At 51.4% G+C, this 18,723-nt stretch overlaps 1 protein-coding gene across 2 annotated transcripts; it reads left to right on the top strand.

Annotated features, from left to right (window-relative positions):
* The first annotated feature begins 10,169 nt into the window (after positions 1 to 10,169).
* On the top strand, positions 10,170 to 12,242 carry LOC149919537 (uncharacterized). 2 transcript variants are annotated; one of them, XR_016463642.1, is made up of 3 exons: positions 10,170 to 10,945; positions 11,029 to 11,301; positions 11,592 to 12,242. XR_016463642.1 is itself a non-coding variant. In XM_090134427.1 (3 exons), exons 1-3 carry the CDS (start codon positions 10,819 to 10,821, stop codon positions 11,765 to 11,767), a joined length of 369 nt encoding a protein of 122 aa, XP_089990553.1. In that variant the 5' UTR covers positions 10,170 to 10,818; the 3' UTR covers positions 11,768 to 12,242. The 2 variants fall into 2 exon arrangements, 1 of the variants encoding a protein (XP_089990553.1); XM_090134427.1 differs by having other exon boundaries at positions 11,236 to 11,301.
* Positions 12,243 to 18,723: the final 6,481 nt, after the last annotated feature.

The following is an 18,723-nucleotide window of genomic DNA, read 5'->3' as shown; positions in this document are numbered from 1 at the left end:
TTAGAAAGACGCCTATCCTCAGCCCTTTGAGAGATCTCCATGCTCCACACAGAAAAGATATGTCAGACAATACCTATAACAATTCTGGTTCTTAGGAGACCCTCGTAGATCCCCTAGATGCCCCTGCCCTCACCCCAATGTTTCATACCAGACTGTTCATCCTCTTGCCTTCCTGCAGGTGCTGGCATTGGACCTGATGTTTTCAACACACGACGTGTGAAATGGCAGCCACATGAGCAAGCACGTGAGCAGGGCCACGCTGGAGAGAGCAGTACAGGGATGCAGGGCACTTGGCTGCTCCTTCATTCCTTCCCATCTATCTTGCAGATGGGCACCTGCACAAGATGGAGCCAGAGTTAGAAAGACGCCTATCCTCAGCCCTTTGAGAGATCTCCATTCTCCACACAGAAAAGATATATCTGAAAAAACCTGTTACAATTCTAGTTCTTAAGCGATCCTTGTAGATCCCCAAGATGCCCCTACCCTCAACCCACCGTTTCATACCACTTGGCTGATTTTCTTGCCTTCCTGCAGGTGCTAGCATTGGACCTGAAATTTTCAACACACGACGAGGGAAATGGCAGCCACATGAGCAAGCAGGTGAGCAGGGCCATGCAAGGGAGGGCAGCACAGGGAAGCAGGGCACATGGCTGCTCCTTCATTCCTTCCCTTCTGCCTTGCAGATGGGCATCTTCAGAGACAGATCCTGAATAAGAAGGAAACACGCCTATGCTCAAACCTTTGAGAGGTCTCCATGCTTCACACAGAAAAGATATGTCAGAAAAAAACCTGTAACAATTCTAGTTCTTAAGGGACCCTGCTAGATCCCCGAGATACACCTGCCCTCACCCCACAGTTTCATACCACATTGCTGATCCTCTTGCCTTCCTGCAGGTGCTGGCATTGGACCTGAAGATTTCAACACACGCCGAGGGAAATGGCTGGCCCATGAGCAAGCAGGTGAGCAGGGCCACGCAGGCGAGGGCAGCACAGGGATGCAGGGCACTTGGCTGCTCCTTCATTCCTTCCCATCTGCCTTGCAGATGGGCACCTGTACAAGATGGAGCCAGAGTTAGAAACACGCCTATCCTCAGCCCTTTGAGAGGTCTCCATGCTCCACACAGAAAAGATATGTCAGACAATACCTCTAACAACTCTCGTTCTTAGAAGACCCTCATAGATCCCCGAGATGCCCCTGCCCTCACCCAGATGTTTCATACCACACAGTTCATCCTCTTGCCTTCCTGCAGGTGCTGGCATAGGACCTGAAGTTTTCAACACACGCTGAGGGAAATAGCTGGCACATGAGAAGCAGGTGAGGAGGGCCACACAGGCGAGGGCAGCACAGGGAAGCAGGGCACATGGCTGCTCCTTCATTCCTTCCCATCTATCTTGCAGATGGGCACCTGCACAAGATGGAGCCAGCGTTAGAAACACGCCTATCCTCAGCCCTTTGAGAGGTCTCCATGCTCCACACAGAAAAGATATGTCAGAAAAAACCTGTAACAATTCTAGTTCTTAAGGGACCCTGCTAGATCCCCGAGATGCCTGCTGCCCTCAATCCACCGTTTCATACCACTTGGCTGATCTTCTTGCCTTCCTGCAGATGCTGGCATTGGACCTGAAGTTTTCAACACACGCCGAGGGAAATGGCTGGCCCATGAGCAAGCAGGTGAGCAGGGCCATGCAGGAGAGTGCAGCACAGGGATGCAGGGCACTTGGCTGCTCCTTCATTCCTTCCCATCTGCCTTGCAGATGGGCACCTGCACAAGATGGAGCCAGAGTTAGAAAGACGCCTATCCTCAGCCCTTTGAGAGATCTCCATGCTCCACACAGAAAAGATATATCTGAAAAAACCTGTTACAATTCTAGTTCTTAAGCGATCCTTGTAGATCCCCAAGATGCCCCTGCCCTCAACCCACCGTTTCATACCACTTGGCTGATTTTCTTGCCTTCCTGCAGGTGCTGGCATTGGACCTGAAATTTTCAACACACGACGAGGGAAATGGCAGCCACATGAGCAAGCAGGTGAGCAGGGCCACGCAAGGGAGGGCAGCACAGGGATGCAGGGCACTTGGCTGCTCCTTCATTCCTTCCCATCTGCCTTGCAGATGGGCACCTGCACAAGATGGGGCCATAGTTAGAAACACGCCTATCCTCAGCCCTCTGAAAGATCTCCATGCTCCACACAGAAAAGATATGTCAGACAATACCTGTAACAATTCTCGTTCTTAGAAGACCCTCATAGATCCTTGAGATGCCCCTGCCCTCACCCCAATGTTTCATACCACACAGTTCATCCTCTTGCCTTCCTACAGGTGCTGGCATAGGACCTGAAATTTTCAACACACGCCGAGGGAAACGGCTGGCCCATGAGCAAGCAGGTGAGCAGGGCCATGCAAGGGAGGGCAGCACAGGGAAGCAAGGCACTTGGCTGATCCTTCATTCCTTCCCATCTGCCTTGCAGATGGGCACCTACACAAGATGGAGCCAGCGTTAGAAACACGCCTATAATCAGCCCTTTGAGAGGTCTCCATGCTTTACACAGAAAAGATATGTCAGACAAAACCTGTTAAAATTCTTGTTCTTAAGGGACCCTGCTAGATCCCCAAGATACACCTGCCCTCACCACACCATTTCATACCACCTGACTGATTTTCTTGCCTTACTGCAGGTGCTGGCATTGGACCTGAAGTTTTCAACACACAACGAGGGAAATGGCTGGCCCATGAGCAAGCAGGTAAGCAGGGCCATGCAAGGGAGGGCAGCACAGGGATGCAGGGCACTTGGCTGCTCCTTCATTCCTTCCCATCTGCCTTGCAGATGGGCACTAGCACAAGTTAGAGCCAGAGTTAGAAACACGCCTATCCTCAGCCCTTTGAGAGGTCTCCATGCTCCACACAGAAAAGATATGTCAGACAATACCTATAACAATTCTGGTTCTTAGGAGACCCTCATAGATCCCCGAGATGCCCCTGCCCTCACCCCAATGTTTCATACCACACTGTTCATCCTCTTGCCTTCCTGCAGGTGCTGGAATTGGACCTGAAGTTTTCAACACACGACGAGTGAAATGGCAGCCATATGAGCAAGCAGGTGAGCAGGGCCATGCAAGGGAGGGCAGCACAGGGATGCAGGGCACTTGGCTGCTCCTTCATTCCTTCCCATCTGCCTTGCAGATGGGCATCTTCAGAGACAGATCCTGAATAAGAAGTAAACACGCTTATGCTCAACCTTTGAGAGGTCACCATGCTCCACACAGAAAAGATATGTCAGAAAAAACCTGTAACAATTCTAGTTCTTAAGGGACCCTGCTAGATCCCCGAGATACACCTGCCCTCACCCCACAGTTTCATACCACATTGCTGATTCTCTTGCCTTCCTGCAGGTGCTGGCATTGGACCTGAAGTTTTCAACACACAACGAGGGAAATGGCTGGCACATGAGAAGCAGGTGAGCAGGGCCACGCAGGCGAGGGCAGCACAGGGATGCAGGGCACTTGGCTGCTCCGTCATTCCTTCCCATCTGCCTTGCAGATGGGCACCTGCACAAGATGGGGCCATAGTTAGAAACACGCCTATCCTCAGCCCTCTGAAAGATCTCCATGCTCCACACAGAAAAGATATGTCAGACAATACCTGTAACAATTCTCGTTCTTAGAAGACCCTCATAGATCCTTGAGATGCCCCTGCCCTCACCCCAATGTTTCATACCACACAGTTCATCCTCTTGCCTTCCTACAGGTGCTGGCATAGGACCTGAAATTTTCAACACACGCCGAGGGAAACGGCTGGCCCATGAGCAAGCAGGTGAGCAGGGCCATGCAAGGGAGGGCAGCACAGGGAAGCAAGGCACTTGGCTGATCCTTCATTCCTTCCCATCTGCCTTGCAGATGGGCACCTACACAAGATGGAGCCAGCGTTAGAAACACGCCTATAATCAGCCCTTTGAGAGGTCTCCATGCTTTACACAGAAAAGATATGTCAGACAAAACCTGTTAAAATTCTTGTTCTTAAGGGACCCTGCTAGATCCCCAAGATACACCTGCCCTCACCACACCATTTCATACCACCTGACTGATTTTCTTGCCTTACTGCAGGTGCTGGCATTGGACCTGAAGTTTTCAACACACAACGAGGGAAATGGCTGGCCCATGAGCAAGCAGGTAAGCAGGGCCATGCAAGGGAGGGCAGCACAGGGATGCAGGGCACTTGGCTGCTCCTTCATTCCTTCCCATCTGCCTTGCAGATGGGCACTAGCACAAGTTAGAGCCAGAGTTAGAAACACGCCTATCCTCAGCCCTTTGAGAGGTCTCCATGCTCCACACAGAAAAGATATGTCAGACAATACCTATAACAATTCTGGTTCTTAGGAGACCCTCATAGATCCCCGAGATGCCCCTGCCCTCACCCCAATGTTTCATACCACACTGTTCATCCTCTTGCCTTCCTGCAGGTGCTGGAATTGGACCTGAAGTTTTCAACACACGACGAGTGAAATGGCAGCCATATGAGCAAGCAGGTGAGCAGGGCCATGCAAGGGAGGGCAGCACAGGGATGCAGGGCACTTGGCTGCTCCTTCATTCCTTCCCATCTGCCTTGCAGATGGGCATCTTCAGAGACAGATCCTGAATAAGAAGTAAACACGCTTATGCTCAACCTTTGAGAGGTCACCATGCTCCACACAGAAAAGATATGTCAGAAAAAACCTGTAACAATTCTAGTTCTTAAGGGACCCTGCTAGATCCCCGAGATACACCTGCCCTCACCCCACAGTTTCATACCACATTGCTGATTCTCTTGCCTTCCTGCAGGTGCTGGCATTGGACCTGAAGTTTTCAACACACAACGAGGGAAATGGCTGGCACATGAGAAGCAGGTGAGCAGGGCCACGCAGGCGAGGGCAGCACAGGGATGCAGGGCACTTGGCTGCTCCGTCATTCCTTCCCATCTGCCTTGCAGATGGGCACCTGCACAAGATGGAGCCAGAGTTAGAAAGACACCTATCCTCAGCCCGTTGAGAGATCTCCATGCTCCACACAGAAAAGATATGTCAGACAATACCTATAACAATTCTCGTTCTTAGGAGACCCTCATAAATCCCCGAGATGCCCCTGCCCTCACCCCAATGTTTCATACCACACTGTTCATCCTCTTGCCTTCCTGCAGGTGCTGGCATTGGACCTGAAGTTTTCAACACACGACGAGGGAAATGGCTGGCCCATGAGCAAGCGGGTGAGCAGGGCCATGCAAGGGAGGGCAGCACAGGGATGCAGGGCACTTGGCTGCTCCTTCATTCCTTCCCATCTGCCTTGCAGATGGGCATCTTCAGAGACAGATCCTGAATAAGAAGGAAACACGCCTATGCTCAACCATTTGAGAGGTCTCCATGCTCCACACAGAAAAGATATGTCAGACAAAACCTGTAACAATTCTAGTTCTTAAGGGACCCTGCTAGATCCTCGAGATACACCTGCCCTCACCCCACCGTTTCATACCTCTTGACTGATTTTATTGCCTTCCTGCAGGTGCTGGCATTGGACCTGAAATTTTCAACACACGCCGAGGGAAATGGCTGGCCCATGAGCAAGCAGGTGAGTAGGGCCATGCAAGGGAGGGCAGCACAGGGATGCAGGGCACTTGGCTGCTCCTTCATTCCTTCCCATCTGCCTTGCAGATGGGCACCTGCACAAGATGGAGCCAGAGTTAGAAAGACGCCTATCCTCAGCCCTTTGAGAGATCTCCATGCTCCACACAGAAAAGATATGTGAGACAATACCTCTAACAATTCTCGTTCTTAGAAGACCCTCATAGATCCCCGAGATGCCCCTGCCCTCACCCCAATGTTTCATACCACACAGTTCATCCTCTTGCCTTCCTACAGGTGCTGGCATAGGACCTGAAATTTTCAACACACGCCGAGGGAAATGGCTGGCCCATGAGCAAGCAGGTGAGCAGGGCCACGCAGGCGAGGGCAGCACAGGGATGCAGGGCACTTGGCTGCTCCTTCATTCCTTCCCATCTGCCTTGCAGATGGGCACCTGTACAAGATGGAGCCAGAGTTAGAAACACGCCTATCCTCAGCCCTTTGAGAGGTCTCCATGCTCCACACAGAAAAGATATGTCAGAAAATACCTCTAACAATTTTCGTTCTTAGGAGACCCTCATAGATCCCCGAGATGCCCCTGCCCTCACCCCAATGTTTCATACCACACAGTTCATCCTCTTGCCTTCCTACAGGTGCTGGCATAGGACCTGAAGTTTTCAACACACGCCGAGGGAAATGGCTGGCCCAGGAGCAAGCAGGTGAGCAGGGACATGCAAGGGAGGGCAGCACAGGGAAGCAAGGCACTTGGCTGCTCCTTCATTCCTTCCCATCTATCTTGCAGATGGGCACCTGCACAAGATGGAGCTAGAGGTAGAAACACGCCTATCCTTAGCCCTTTGAGAGATCTCCATGCTCCACACAGAAAAGATATATCTGAAAAAACCTGTTACAATTCTAGTTCTTAAGTGATCCTTGTAGATCCCCAAGATGCCCCTGCCCTCAATCCACCGTTTCATACCACTTGGCTGATTTTCATGCCTTCCTGCAGGTGCTGGCATTGGACCTGAAATTTTCAACACACGACGAGGGAAATGGCAGCCACATGAGCAAGTAGGTGAGCAGGGCCATGCAAGGGAGGGCAGCACAGGGAAGCAGGGCACATGGCTGCTCCTTCATTCCTTCCCATCTGCCTTGCAGATGGGCATCTTCAGAGACAGATCCTGAATAAGAAGGAAACACGCCTATGCTCAACCCTTTGATAGGTCTCCATGCTTCACACAGAAAAGATATGTCAGAAAAAAACTGTAACAATTCTAGTTCTTAAGGGACCCTGCTAGATCCCCGAGATACACCTGCCCTCACCCCACAGTTTCATACCACATTGCTGATCCTCTTGCCTTCCTGCAGGTGCTGGCATTGGACCTGAAGTTTTCAACACACGACGAGGGAAATGGCTGGCACATGAGAAGCAGGTGAGCAGGGCCACGCAGGCGAGGGCAGCACAGGGATGCAGGGCACTTGGCTGCTCCTTCATTCCTTCCCATCTGCCTTGCAGATGGGCACCTGCACAACATGGAGCTAGAGGTAGAAACACGCCTATCCTCAGCCCTTTGAGAGGTCTCCATGCTCCACACAGAAAAGATATGTCAGACAATACCTATAACAATTCTGGTACTTAAGGGACCCTGCTAGATCCCCAAGATACACCTGCCCTCACCACACCATTTCATACCACCTGACTGATTTTCTTGCCTTACTGCAGGTGCTGGCATTGGACCTGATGTTTTCAACACACGCCGAGGGAAATGGCTGGCCCATGAGCAAGCAGGTGAGCAGGGCCATGCAGGAGAGTGCAGCACAGGGATGCAGGGCACTTGGCTGCTCCTTCATTCCTTCCCATCTGCCTTGCAGATGGGCATCTTCAGAGACAGATCCTGAATAAGAAGGAAACACGCCTATGCTCAACCCTTTGAGAGATCTCCATGCTCCACACAGAAAAGATGTGTCAGACAATACCTATAACAATTCTCGTTCTTAGGAGACCCTCATAGATCCCCGAGATGCCCCTGCCCTCACCCCTATGTTTCATACCACACTGTTCATCCTCTTGCCTTCCTGCAGGTGCTGGCATTGGACCTGAAGTTTTCAACACACGCCGAGGGAAATGTCTGGCCCATGAGCAAGCAGGTGAGCAGGGCCATGCAGGAGAGTGCAGCACAGGGATGCAGGGCACTTGGCTGCTCCTTCATTCCTTCCCATCTGCCTTGCAGATGGGCACCTGCAAAAGATGGAGCCAGAGTTAGAAACACGCCTATCCTCAGCCCTTTGAGAGGTCTCCATGCTCCACACAGAAAAGATATGTCAGACAATACCTATAACAATTCTCGTTCTTAGGAGACCCTCATAAATCCCCGAGATGCCCATGCACTCACCCCTATGTTTCATACTACACTGTTCATCCTCTTGCCTTCCTGCAGGTGCTGGCATTGGACCTGAAGTTTTCAACACACGACGAGGGAAATGGCTGGCCCATGAGCAAGCAGGTGAGCAGGGCCATGCAAGGGAGTGCAGCACAGGGATGCAGGGCACTTGGCTGCTCCTTCATTCCTTCCCATCTGCCTTGCAGATGGGCACCTGCACAAGATGGAGCCAGAGTTAGAAAGACGCCTATCCTCAGCCCTTTGAGAGATCTCCATTCTACACAGAGAAAAGATATGTCAGAAAAAACCTGTTACAATTCTAGTTCTTAAGCGATCCTTGTAGATCCCCAAGATGCCCCTGCCCTCAACCCAACGTTTCATACCACTTGGCTGATTTTCTTGCCTTCCTGCAGGTGCTGGCATTGGACCTGAAATTTTCAACACACGACGAGGGAAATGGCAGCCACATGAGCAAGCAGGTGAGCAGGGCCATGCAAGTGAGGGCAGCACAGGGAAGCAGGGCACATGGCTGCTCCTTCATTCCCTCCCATCTGCCTTGCAGATGGGCATCTTCAGAGACAGATCCTGAATAAGAAGGAAACACGCCTATGCTCAACCCTTTGAGTGGTCTCCATGCTCAACACAGAAAAGATATGTCAGAAAAAACCTGTTACAATTCTTGTTCTTAAGGGACCCTGCTAGATCCCCGAGATACACCTGCCCTCACCCCACAGTTTCATACCACATTGCTGATCCTCTTGCCTTCCTGCAGGTGCTGGCATTGGACCTGAAGTTTTCAACACACGACGAGGGAAATGGCTGGCACATGAGAAGCAGGTGAGCAGGGCCACGCAGGCGAGGGCAGCACAGGGATGCAGGGCACTTGGCTGCTCCTTCATTCCTTCCCATCTGCCTTGCAGATGGGCACCTGCACAACATGGAGCTAGAGGTAGAAACACGCCTATCCTCAGCCCTTTGAGAGGTCTCCATGCTCCACACAGAAAAGATATGTCAGACAATACCTATAACAATTCTGGTACTTAAGGGACCCTGCTAGATCCCCAAGATACACCTGCCCTCACCACACCATTTCATACCACCTGACTGATTTTCTTGCCTTACTGCAGGTGCTGGCATTGGACCTGATGTTTTCAACACACGCCGAGGGAAATGGCTGGCCCATGAGCAAGCAGGTGAGCAGGGCCATGCAGGAGAGTGCAGCACAGGGATGCAGGGCACTTGGCTGCTCCTTCATTCCTTCCCATCTGCCTTGCAGATGGGCATCTTCAGAGACAGATCCTGAATAAGAAGGAAACACGCCTATGCTCAACCCTTTGAGAGATCTCCATGCTCCACACAGAAAAGATATGTCAGACAATACCTATAACAATTCTCGTTCTTAGGAGACCCTCATAGATCCCCGAGATGCCCCTGCCCTCACCCCTATGTTTCATACCACACTGTTCATCCTCTTGCCTTCCTGCAGGTGCTGGCATTGGACCTGAAGTTTTCAACACACGCCGAGGGAAATGGCTGGCCCATGAGCAAGCAGGTGAGCAGGGCCATGCAGGAGAGTGCAGCACAGGGATGCAGGGCACTTGGCTGCTCCTTCATTCCTTCCCATCTGCCTTGCAGATGGGCACCTGCAAAAGATGGAGCCAGAGTTAGAAACACGCCTATCCTCAGCCCTTTGAGAGGTCTCCATGCTCCACACAGAAAAGATATGTCAGACAATACCTATAACAATTCTCGTTCTTAGGAGACCCTCATAAATCCCCGAGATGCCCATGCACTCACCCCTATGTTTCATACTACACTGTTCATCCTCTTGCCTTCCTGCAGGTGCTGGCATTGGACCTGAAGTTTTCAACACACGACGAGGGAAATGGCTGGCCCATGAGCAAGCAGGTGAGCAGGGCCATGCAAGGGAGTGCAGCACAGGGATGCAGGGCACTTGGCTGCTCCTTCATTCCTTCCCATCTGCCTTGCAGATGGGCACCTGCACAAGATGGAGCCAGAGTTAGAAAGACGCCTATCCTCAGCCCTTTGAGAGATCTCCATTCTACACAGAGAAAAGATATGTCAGAAAAAACCTGTTAAAATTCTAGTTCTTAAGCGATCCTTGTAGATCCCCAAGATGCCCCTGCCCTCAACCCAACGTTTCATACCACTTGGCTGATTTTCTTGCCTTCCTGCAGGTGCTGGCATTGGACCTGATATTTTCAACACACGACGAGGGAAATGGCAGCCACATGAGCAAGCAGGTGAGCAGGGCCATGCAAGTGAGGGCAGCACAGGGAAGCAGGGCACATGGCTGCTCCTTCATTCCCTCCCATCTGCCTTGCAGATGGGCATCTTCAGAGACAGATCCTGAATAAGAAGGAAACACGCCTATGCTCAACCCTTTGAGAGGTCTCCATGCTCAACACAGAAAAGATATGTCAGAAAAAACCTGTTACAATTCTTGTTCTTAAGGGACCCTGCTAGATCCCCGAGATACACCTGCTCTCACCCCAAAGTTTCATACCACATTGCTGATCCTCTTGCCTTCCTGCAGGTGCTGGCATTGGACCTGAAGTTTTCATCACACTCCGAGGGAAATGGCTGGCACAAGAGAAGCAGGTGAGCAGGGCCACGCAGGGGAGGGCAGCACAGGGATGCAGGGCACTTGGCTGCTCCTTCATTCCTTCCCATCTGCCTTGCAGATGGGCACCTGCACAAGATGGAGCCATAGTTAGAAACACGCCTATCCTCAGCCCTCTGAAAGATCTCCATGCTCCACACAGAAAAGATATGTCAGACAATACCTGTAACAATTCTCGTTCTTAGAAGACCCTCATAGATCCCCGAGATGCCCCTGCCCTCACCCCAATGTTTCATACCACACAGTTCATCCTCTTGCCTTCCTACAGGTGCTGGCATAGGACCTGAAATTTTCAACACACGCCGAGGGAAACGGCTGGCCCATGAGCAAGCAGGTGAGCAGGGCCATGCAAGTGAGGGCAGCACAGGGAAGCAAGGCACTTGGCTGATCCTTCATTCCTTCCCATCTGCCTTGCAGATGGGCACCTACACAAGATGGAGCCAGCGTTAGAAACACGCCTATAATCAGCCCTTTGAGAGGTCTCCATGCTTTACACAGAAAAGATATGTCAGACAAAACCTGTTAAAATTCTTGTTCTTAAGGGACCCTGCTAGATCCCCAAGATACACCTGCCCTCACCACACCATTTCATACCACCTGACTGATTTTCTTGCCTTACTGCAGGTGCTGGCATTGGACCTGAAGTTTTCAACACACAACGAGGGAAATGGCTGGCCCATGAGCAAGCAGGTAAGCAGGGCCATGCAAGGGAGGGCAGCACAGGGATGCAGGGCACTTGGCTGCTCCTTCATTCCTTCCCATCTGCCTTGCAGATGGGCACTAGCACAAGTTAGAGCCAGAGTTAGAAACACGCCTATCCTCAGCCCTTTGAGAGGTCTCCATGCTCCACACAGAAAAGATATGTCAGACAATACCTATAACAATTCTGGTTCTTAGGAGACCCTCATAGATCCCCGAGATGCCCCTGCCCTCACCCCAATGTTTCATACCACACTGTTCATCCTCTTGCCTTCCTGCAGGTGCTGGAATTGGACCTGAAGTTTTCAACACACGACGAGTGAAATGGCAGCCATATGAGCAAGCAGGTGAGCAGGGCCATGCAAGGGAGGGCAGCACAGGGATGCAGGGCACTTGGCTGCTCCTTCATTCCTTCCCATCTGCCTTGCAGATGGGCATCTTCAGAGACAGATCCTGAATAAGAAGTAAACACGCTTATGCTCAACCTTTGAGAGGTCACCATGCTCCACACAGAAAAGATATGTCAGAAAAAACCTGTAACAATTCTAGTTCTTAAGGGACCCTGCTAGATCCCCGAGATACACCTGCCCTCACCCCACAGTTTCATACCACATTGCTGATTCTCTTGCCTTCCTGCAGGTGCTGGCATTGGACCTGAAGTTTTCAACACACTCCGAGGGAAATGGCTGGCACATGAGAAGCAGGTGAGCAGGGCCACGCAGGCGAGGGCAGCACAGGGATGCAGGGCACTTGGCTGCTCCGTCATTCCTTCCCATCTGCCTTGCAGATGGGCACCTGCACAAGATGGAGCCAGAGTTAGAAAGACACCTATCCTCAGCCCGTTGAGAGATCTCCATGCTCCACACAGAAAAGATATGTCAGACAATACCTATAACAATTCTCGTTCTTAGGAGACCCTCATAAATCCCCGAGATGCCCCTGCCCTCACCCCAATGTTTCATACCACACTGTTCATCCTCTTGCCTTCCTGCAGGTGCTGGCATTGGACCTGAAGTTTTCAACACACGACGAGGGAAATGGCTGGCCCATGAGCAAGCAGGTGAGCAGGGCCATGCAAGGGAGGGCAGCACAGGGATGCAGGGCACTTGGCTGCTCCTTCATTCCTTCCCATCTGCCTTGCAGATGGGCATCTTCAGAGACAGATCCTGAATAAGAAGGAAACACGCCTATGCTCAACCATTTGAGAGGTCTCCATGCTCCACACAGAAAAGATATGTCAGACAAAACCTGTAACAATTCTAGTTCTTAAGGGACCCTGCTAGATCCTCGAGATACACCTGCCCTCACCCCACCGTTTCATACCTCTTGACTGATTTTATTGCCTTCCTGCAGGTGCTGGCATTGGACCTGAAATTTTCAACACACGCCGAGGGAAATGGCTGGCCCATGAGCAAGCAGGTGAGTAGGGCCATGCAAGGGAGGGCAGCACAGGGATGCAGGGCACTTGGCTGCTCCTTCATTCCTTCCCATCTGCCTTGCAGATGGGCACCTGCACAAGATGGAGCCAGAGTTAGAAAGACGCCTATCCTCAGCCCTTTGAGAGATCTCCATGCTCCACACAGAAAAGATATGTGAGACAATACCTATAACAATTCTCGTTCTTAGAAGACCCTCATAGATCCCCGAGATGCCCCTGCCCTCACCCCAATGTTTCATACCACACAGTTCATCCTCTTGCCTTCCTACAGGTGCTGGCATAGGACCTGAAATTTTCAACACACGCCGAGGGAAATGGCTGGCACATGAGAAGCAGGTGAGCAGGGCCACGCAGGCGAGGGCAGCACAGGGATGCAGGGCACTTGGCTGCTCCTTCATTCCTTCCCATCTGCCTTGCAGATGGGCACCTGTACAAGATGGAGCCAGAGTTAGAAACACGCCTATCCTCAGCCCTTTGAGAGGTCTCCATGCTCCACACAGAAAAGATATGTCAGAAAATACCTCTAACAATTTTCGTTCTTAGGAGACCCTCATAGATCCCCGAGATGCCCCTGCCCTCACCCCAATGTTTCATACCACACAGTTCATCCTCTTGCCTTCCTACAGGTGCTGGCATAGGACCTGAAGTTTTCAACACACGCCGAGGGAAATGGCTGGCCCATGAGCAAGCAGGTGAGCAGGGACATGCAAGGGAGGGCAGCACAGGGAAGCAAGGCACTTGGCTGCTCCTTCATTCCTTCCCATCTATCTTGCAGATGGGCACCTGCACAAGATGGAGCTAGAGGTAGAAACACGCCTATCCTTAGCCCTTTGAGAGATCTCCATGCTCCACACAGAAAAGATATATCTGAAAAAACCTGTTACAATTCTAGTTCTTAAGTGATCCTTGTAGATCCCCAAGATGCCCCTGCCCTCAATCCACCATTTCATACCACTTGGCTGATTTTCATGCCTTCCTGCAGGTGCTGGCATTGGACCTGAAATTTTCAACACACGACGAGGGAAATGGCAGCCACATGAGCAAGTAGGTGAGCAGGGCCATGCAAGGGAGGGCAGCACAGGGAAGCAGGGCACATGGCTGCTCCTTCATTCCTTCCCATCTGCCTTGCAGATGGGCATCTTCAGAGACAGATCCTGAATAAGAAGGAAACACGCCTATGCTCAACCCTTTGATAGGTCTCCATGCTTCACACAGAAAAGATATGTCAGAAAAAACCTGTAACAATTCTAGTTCTTAAGGGACCCTGCTAGATCCCCGAGATACACCTGCCCTCACCCCACAGTTTCATACCACATTGCAGATCCTCTTGCCTTCCTGCAGGTGCTGGCATTGGACCTGAAGATTTCAACACACGCTGAGGGAAATGGCTGGCCCATGAGCAAGCAGGTGAGCAGGGCCATGCAGGAGAGTGCAGCACAGGGATGCAGGGCACTTGGCTGCTCCTTCATTCCTTCCCATCTATCTTGCAGAAGGGGACCTGCACAAGATGGAGCCAGAGTTAGAAAGACGCCTATCCTCAGCCCTTTGAGAGATCTCCATTCTACACAGAGAAAAGATATGTCAGAAAAAACCTGTTACAATTCTAGTTCTTAAGCGATCCTTGTAGATCCCCAAGATGCCCCTGCCCTCAACCCAACGTTTCATACCACTTGGCTGATTTTCTTGCCTTCCTGCAGGTGCTGGCATTGGACCTGAAATTTTCAACACACGACAACGGAAATGGCAGCCACATGAGCAAGCAGGTGAGCAGGGCCACGCAGGGGAGAGCAGTACAGGGATGCAGGGCACGTGGCTGCTCCTTCATTCCTTCCCATCTATCTTGCAGAAGGGGACCTGCACAAGATGGAGCCAGAGTTAGAAAGACGCCTATCCTCAGCCCTTTGAGAGATCTCCATTCTCCACACAGAAAAGATATATCTGAATAAACCTGTTACAATTCTAGTTCTTAAGCGATCCTTGTAGATCCCCAAGATGCCCCTGCCCTCAACCCACCGTTTCATACCACTTGGCTGATTTTCTTGCCTTCCTGCAGGTGCTGGCATTGGACCTGAAATTTTCAACACACGACGAGGGAAATGGCAGCCACATGAGCAAGCAGGTGAGCAGGGCCATGCAAGTGAGGGCAGCACAGGGAAGCAGGGCACATGGCTGCTCCTTCATTCCCTCCCATCTGCCTTGCAGATGGGCATCTTCAGAGACAGATCCTGAATAAGAAGGAAACACGCCTATGCTCAACCCTTTGAGAGGTCTCCATGCTCAACACAGAAAAGATATGTCAGAAAAAACCTGTTACAATTCTTGTTCTTAAGGAACCCTGCTAGATCCCCGAGATACACCTGCTCTCACCCCAAAGTTTCATACCACATTGCTGATCCTCTTGCCTTCCTGCAGGTGCTGGCATTGGACCTGAAGTTTTCATCACACGCCGAGGGAAATGGCTGGCACAAGAGAAGCAGGTGAGCAGGGCCATGGAGGAGAGTGCAGCACAGGGATGCAGGGCACTTGGCTGCTCCTTCATTCCTTCCCATCTGCCTTGCAGATGGGCACCTGCACAAGATGGAGCCAGAGTTGGAAAGACGCCTATCCTCAGCCCTTTGAGAGATCTCCATGCTCCACACAGAAAAGATATATCTGAAAAAACCTGTCACAATTCTAGTTTTTAAGCGATCCTTGTAGATCCCCAAGATGCCCCTGCCCTCAACCCAACGTTCCATACCACTTGGCTGATTTTCTTGCCTTCCTGCAGGTGCTGGCATTGGACCTGAAATTTTCAACACACGACGAGGGAAATGGCAGCCACATGAGCAAGCAGGTGAGCAGGGCCATGCAAGTGAGGGCAGCACAGGGAAGCAGGGCACATGGCTGCTCCTTCATTCCCTCCCATCTGCCTTGCAGATGGGCATCTTCAGAGACAGATCCTGAATAAGAAGGAAACACGCCTATGCTCAACCCTTTGAGAGGTCTCCATGCTCAACACAGAAAAGATATGTCAGAAAAAACCTGTTACAATTCTTGTTCTTAAGGGACCCTGCTAGATCCCCGAGATACACCTGCTCTCACCCCAAAGTTTCATACCACATTGCTGATCCTCTTGCCTTCCTGCAGGTGCTGGCATTGGACCTGAAGTTTTCATCACACGCCGAGGGAAATGGCTGGCACAAGAGAAGCAGGTGAGCAGGGCCATGGAGGAGAGTGCAGCACAGGGATGCAGGGCACTTGGCTGCTCCTTCATTCCTTCCCATCTGCCTTGCAGATGGGCACCTGCACAAGATGGAGCCAGAGTTGGAAAGACGCCTATCCTCAGCCCTTTGAGAGATCTCCATGCTCCACACAGAAAAGATATATCTGAAAAAACCTGTCACAATTCTAGTTTTTAAGCGATCCTTGTAGATCCCCAAGATGCCCCTGCCCTCAACCCAACGTTCCATACCACTTGGCTGATTTTCTTGCCTTCCTGCAGGTCCTGGCATTGGACCTGAAATTTTCAACACACGACGAGGGAAATGGCAGCCACATGAGCAAGCAGGTGAGCAGGGCCATGCAGGAGAGGGCAGCAAAGGGAAGCAGGGCACATGGCTGCTCCTTCATTCCTTCCCATCTGCCTTGCAGATGGGCATCTTCAGAGACAGATCCTGAATAAGAAGGAAACACGCCTATGCTCAACACTTTGAGAGGTCTCCATACTCCTCACAGAAAAGATATGTCAGAAAAAACCTGTAACAATTCTAGTTCTTAAGGGACCCGGCTAGATCCCCGAGATACACCTGCCCTCACCCCACAGTTTCATACCACACTGCTGATCCTCTTGCCTTCCTGCAGGTGCTGGCATTGGACCTGAAGTTTTCAACACACGCCGAGGGAAATGGCTGGCCCATGAGCAAGCAGGTGAGCAGGGCCACGCAGGCGAGGGCAGCACAGGGATGCAGGGCACTTGGCTGCTCCTTCATTCCTTCCCATCTGCCTTGCTGATGGGCACCTGCACAAGATGGAGCCAGAGTTAGAAACACGCCTATCCTCAGCCCTTTGAGTGATCTCCATGTTCCACACAGAAAAGATATATCTGAAAAAACCTGTTACAATTCTAGTTCTTAAGCGATCCTTGTAGATCCCCAAGATGCCCCTGCCCTCAACCCACCGTTTCATACCACTTGGCTGATTTTCTTGCCTTCCTGCAGGTGCTGGCATTGGACCTGAAATTTTCAACACACGACGAGGGAAATGGCAGCCACATGAGCAAGCAGGTGAGCAGGGCCATGCAAGGGAGGGCAGCACAGGGATGCAGGGCACTTGGCTGCTCCTTCATTCCTTCCCATCTGCCTTGCAGATGGGCACCTGCACAAGATGGAGCCAGAGTTAAAAACACGCCTATCTTCAGCCCTTTGAGAGGTCTCCATGCTCCACACAGAAAAGATATGTCAGACAATACCTATAACAATTCTGGTTCTTAGGAGACCCTCATAGATCCCCGAGATGCCCTGCCCTCACCCCAATGTTTCATACCACACTGTTCATCCTCTTGCCTTCCTGCAGGTGCTGGCATTGGACCTGAAGTTTTCAACACACGACGAGCGAAATGGCTGGCCCATGAGCAAGCAGGTGAGCAGGGCCATGCAGGAGAGTGCAGCACAGGGATGCAGGGCACTTGGCTGCTCCTTCATTCCTTCCCATCTGCCTTGCAGATGGGCACCTGCACAAGATGGAGCCAGAGTTAGAAACACGCCTATCCTCAGCCCTTTGAGTGATCTCCATTCTCCACACAGAAAAGATATATCTGAAAAAACCTGTTACAATTCTAGTTCTTAAGCGATCCTTGTAGATCCCCAAGATGCCCCTGCCCTCACCCCAATGTTTCATACCACACTGTTCATCCTCTTCCTTCCTGCAGGTGCTGGCATTGGACCTGAAATTTTCAACACACGACGAGGGAAATTGCTGGCACATGAGAAGCAGGTGAGCAGGGCCATGCAGGAGAGGGCAGCAAAGGGAAGCAGGGCACATGGCTGCTCCTTCATTCCTTCCCATCTGCCTTGCAGATGGGCATCTTCAGAGACAGATCCTGAATAAGAAGGAAACACGCCTATGCTCAACCCTTTGAGAGGTCTCCATGCTCCACACAGAAAATATATGTCAGAAAAAACCTGTAACAATTCTAGTTCTTAAGGGACCCGGCTAGATCCCCGAGATACACCTGCCCTCACCCCACAGTTTCATACCACATTGCTGATCCTCTTGCCTTCCTGCAGGTGCTGGCATTGGACCTGAAGTTTTCAACACACGACGAGGGAAATGGCTGGCCCATGACAAGCAGGTGAGCAGGGCCACGCAGGCGAGGGCAGCACAGGGATGCAGGGCACTTGGCTGCTCCTTCATTCCTTCCCATCTGCCTTGCAGATGGGCACCTGCACAAGATGGAGCCAGAGTTAGAAACACGCCTATCCTTAGCCCTTTGAGAGATCTCCATTCTCCACACAGAAAAGATATGTCAGAAAAAACCTGTTACAATTCTATTTCTTAAGCTATCCTTTTAGATCCCCAAGATGCCCCTGCCCTCAACCCAACGTTTCATACCACTTGGCTGATTTTCTTGCCTTCCTGCAGGTGCTGGCATTGGACCTGAAATTTTTAACACACGACGAGGGAAATGGCAGCCACATGAGCAAGCAGGTGAGCAGGGCCATGCAAGGGAGTGCAGCACAGGGATGCAGGGCACTTGGCTGCTCCTTCATTCCTTCCCATCTGCCTTGCAGATGGGCACCTGCACAAGATGGAGCCAGAGTTAGAAAGACGCCTATCCTCAGCCCTTTGAGTGATCTCCATGCTCCACACAGAAAAGATATGTCAGACAATACCTATAACAATTCTCGTTCTTAGGAGACCCTCATAGATCCCCGAGATGACCCTGCCCTCACCCCAATGTTTCATACCACACTGTTCATCCTCTTGCCTTCCTGCAG

The sequence above is a fragment of the Phasianus colchicus genome, chromosome 1, assembly GCF_987193195.1.
Source record: "Phasianus colchicus chromosome 1, bPhaCol1.hap1.1, whole genome shotgun sequence".
Taxonomy (NCBI): Eukaryota; Metazoa; Chordata; class Aves; order Galliformes; family Phasianidae; genus Phasianus; species Phasianus colchicus.
The sequence above is the reverse complement of the archived record's forward strand: the minus strand, read 5'-3'. Positions and strand labels throughout refer to the sequence as shown.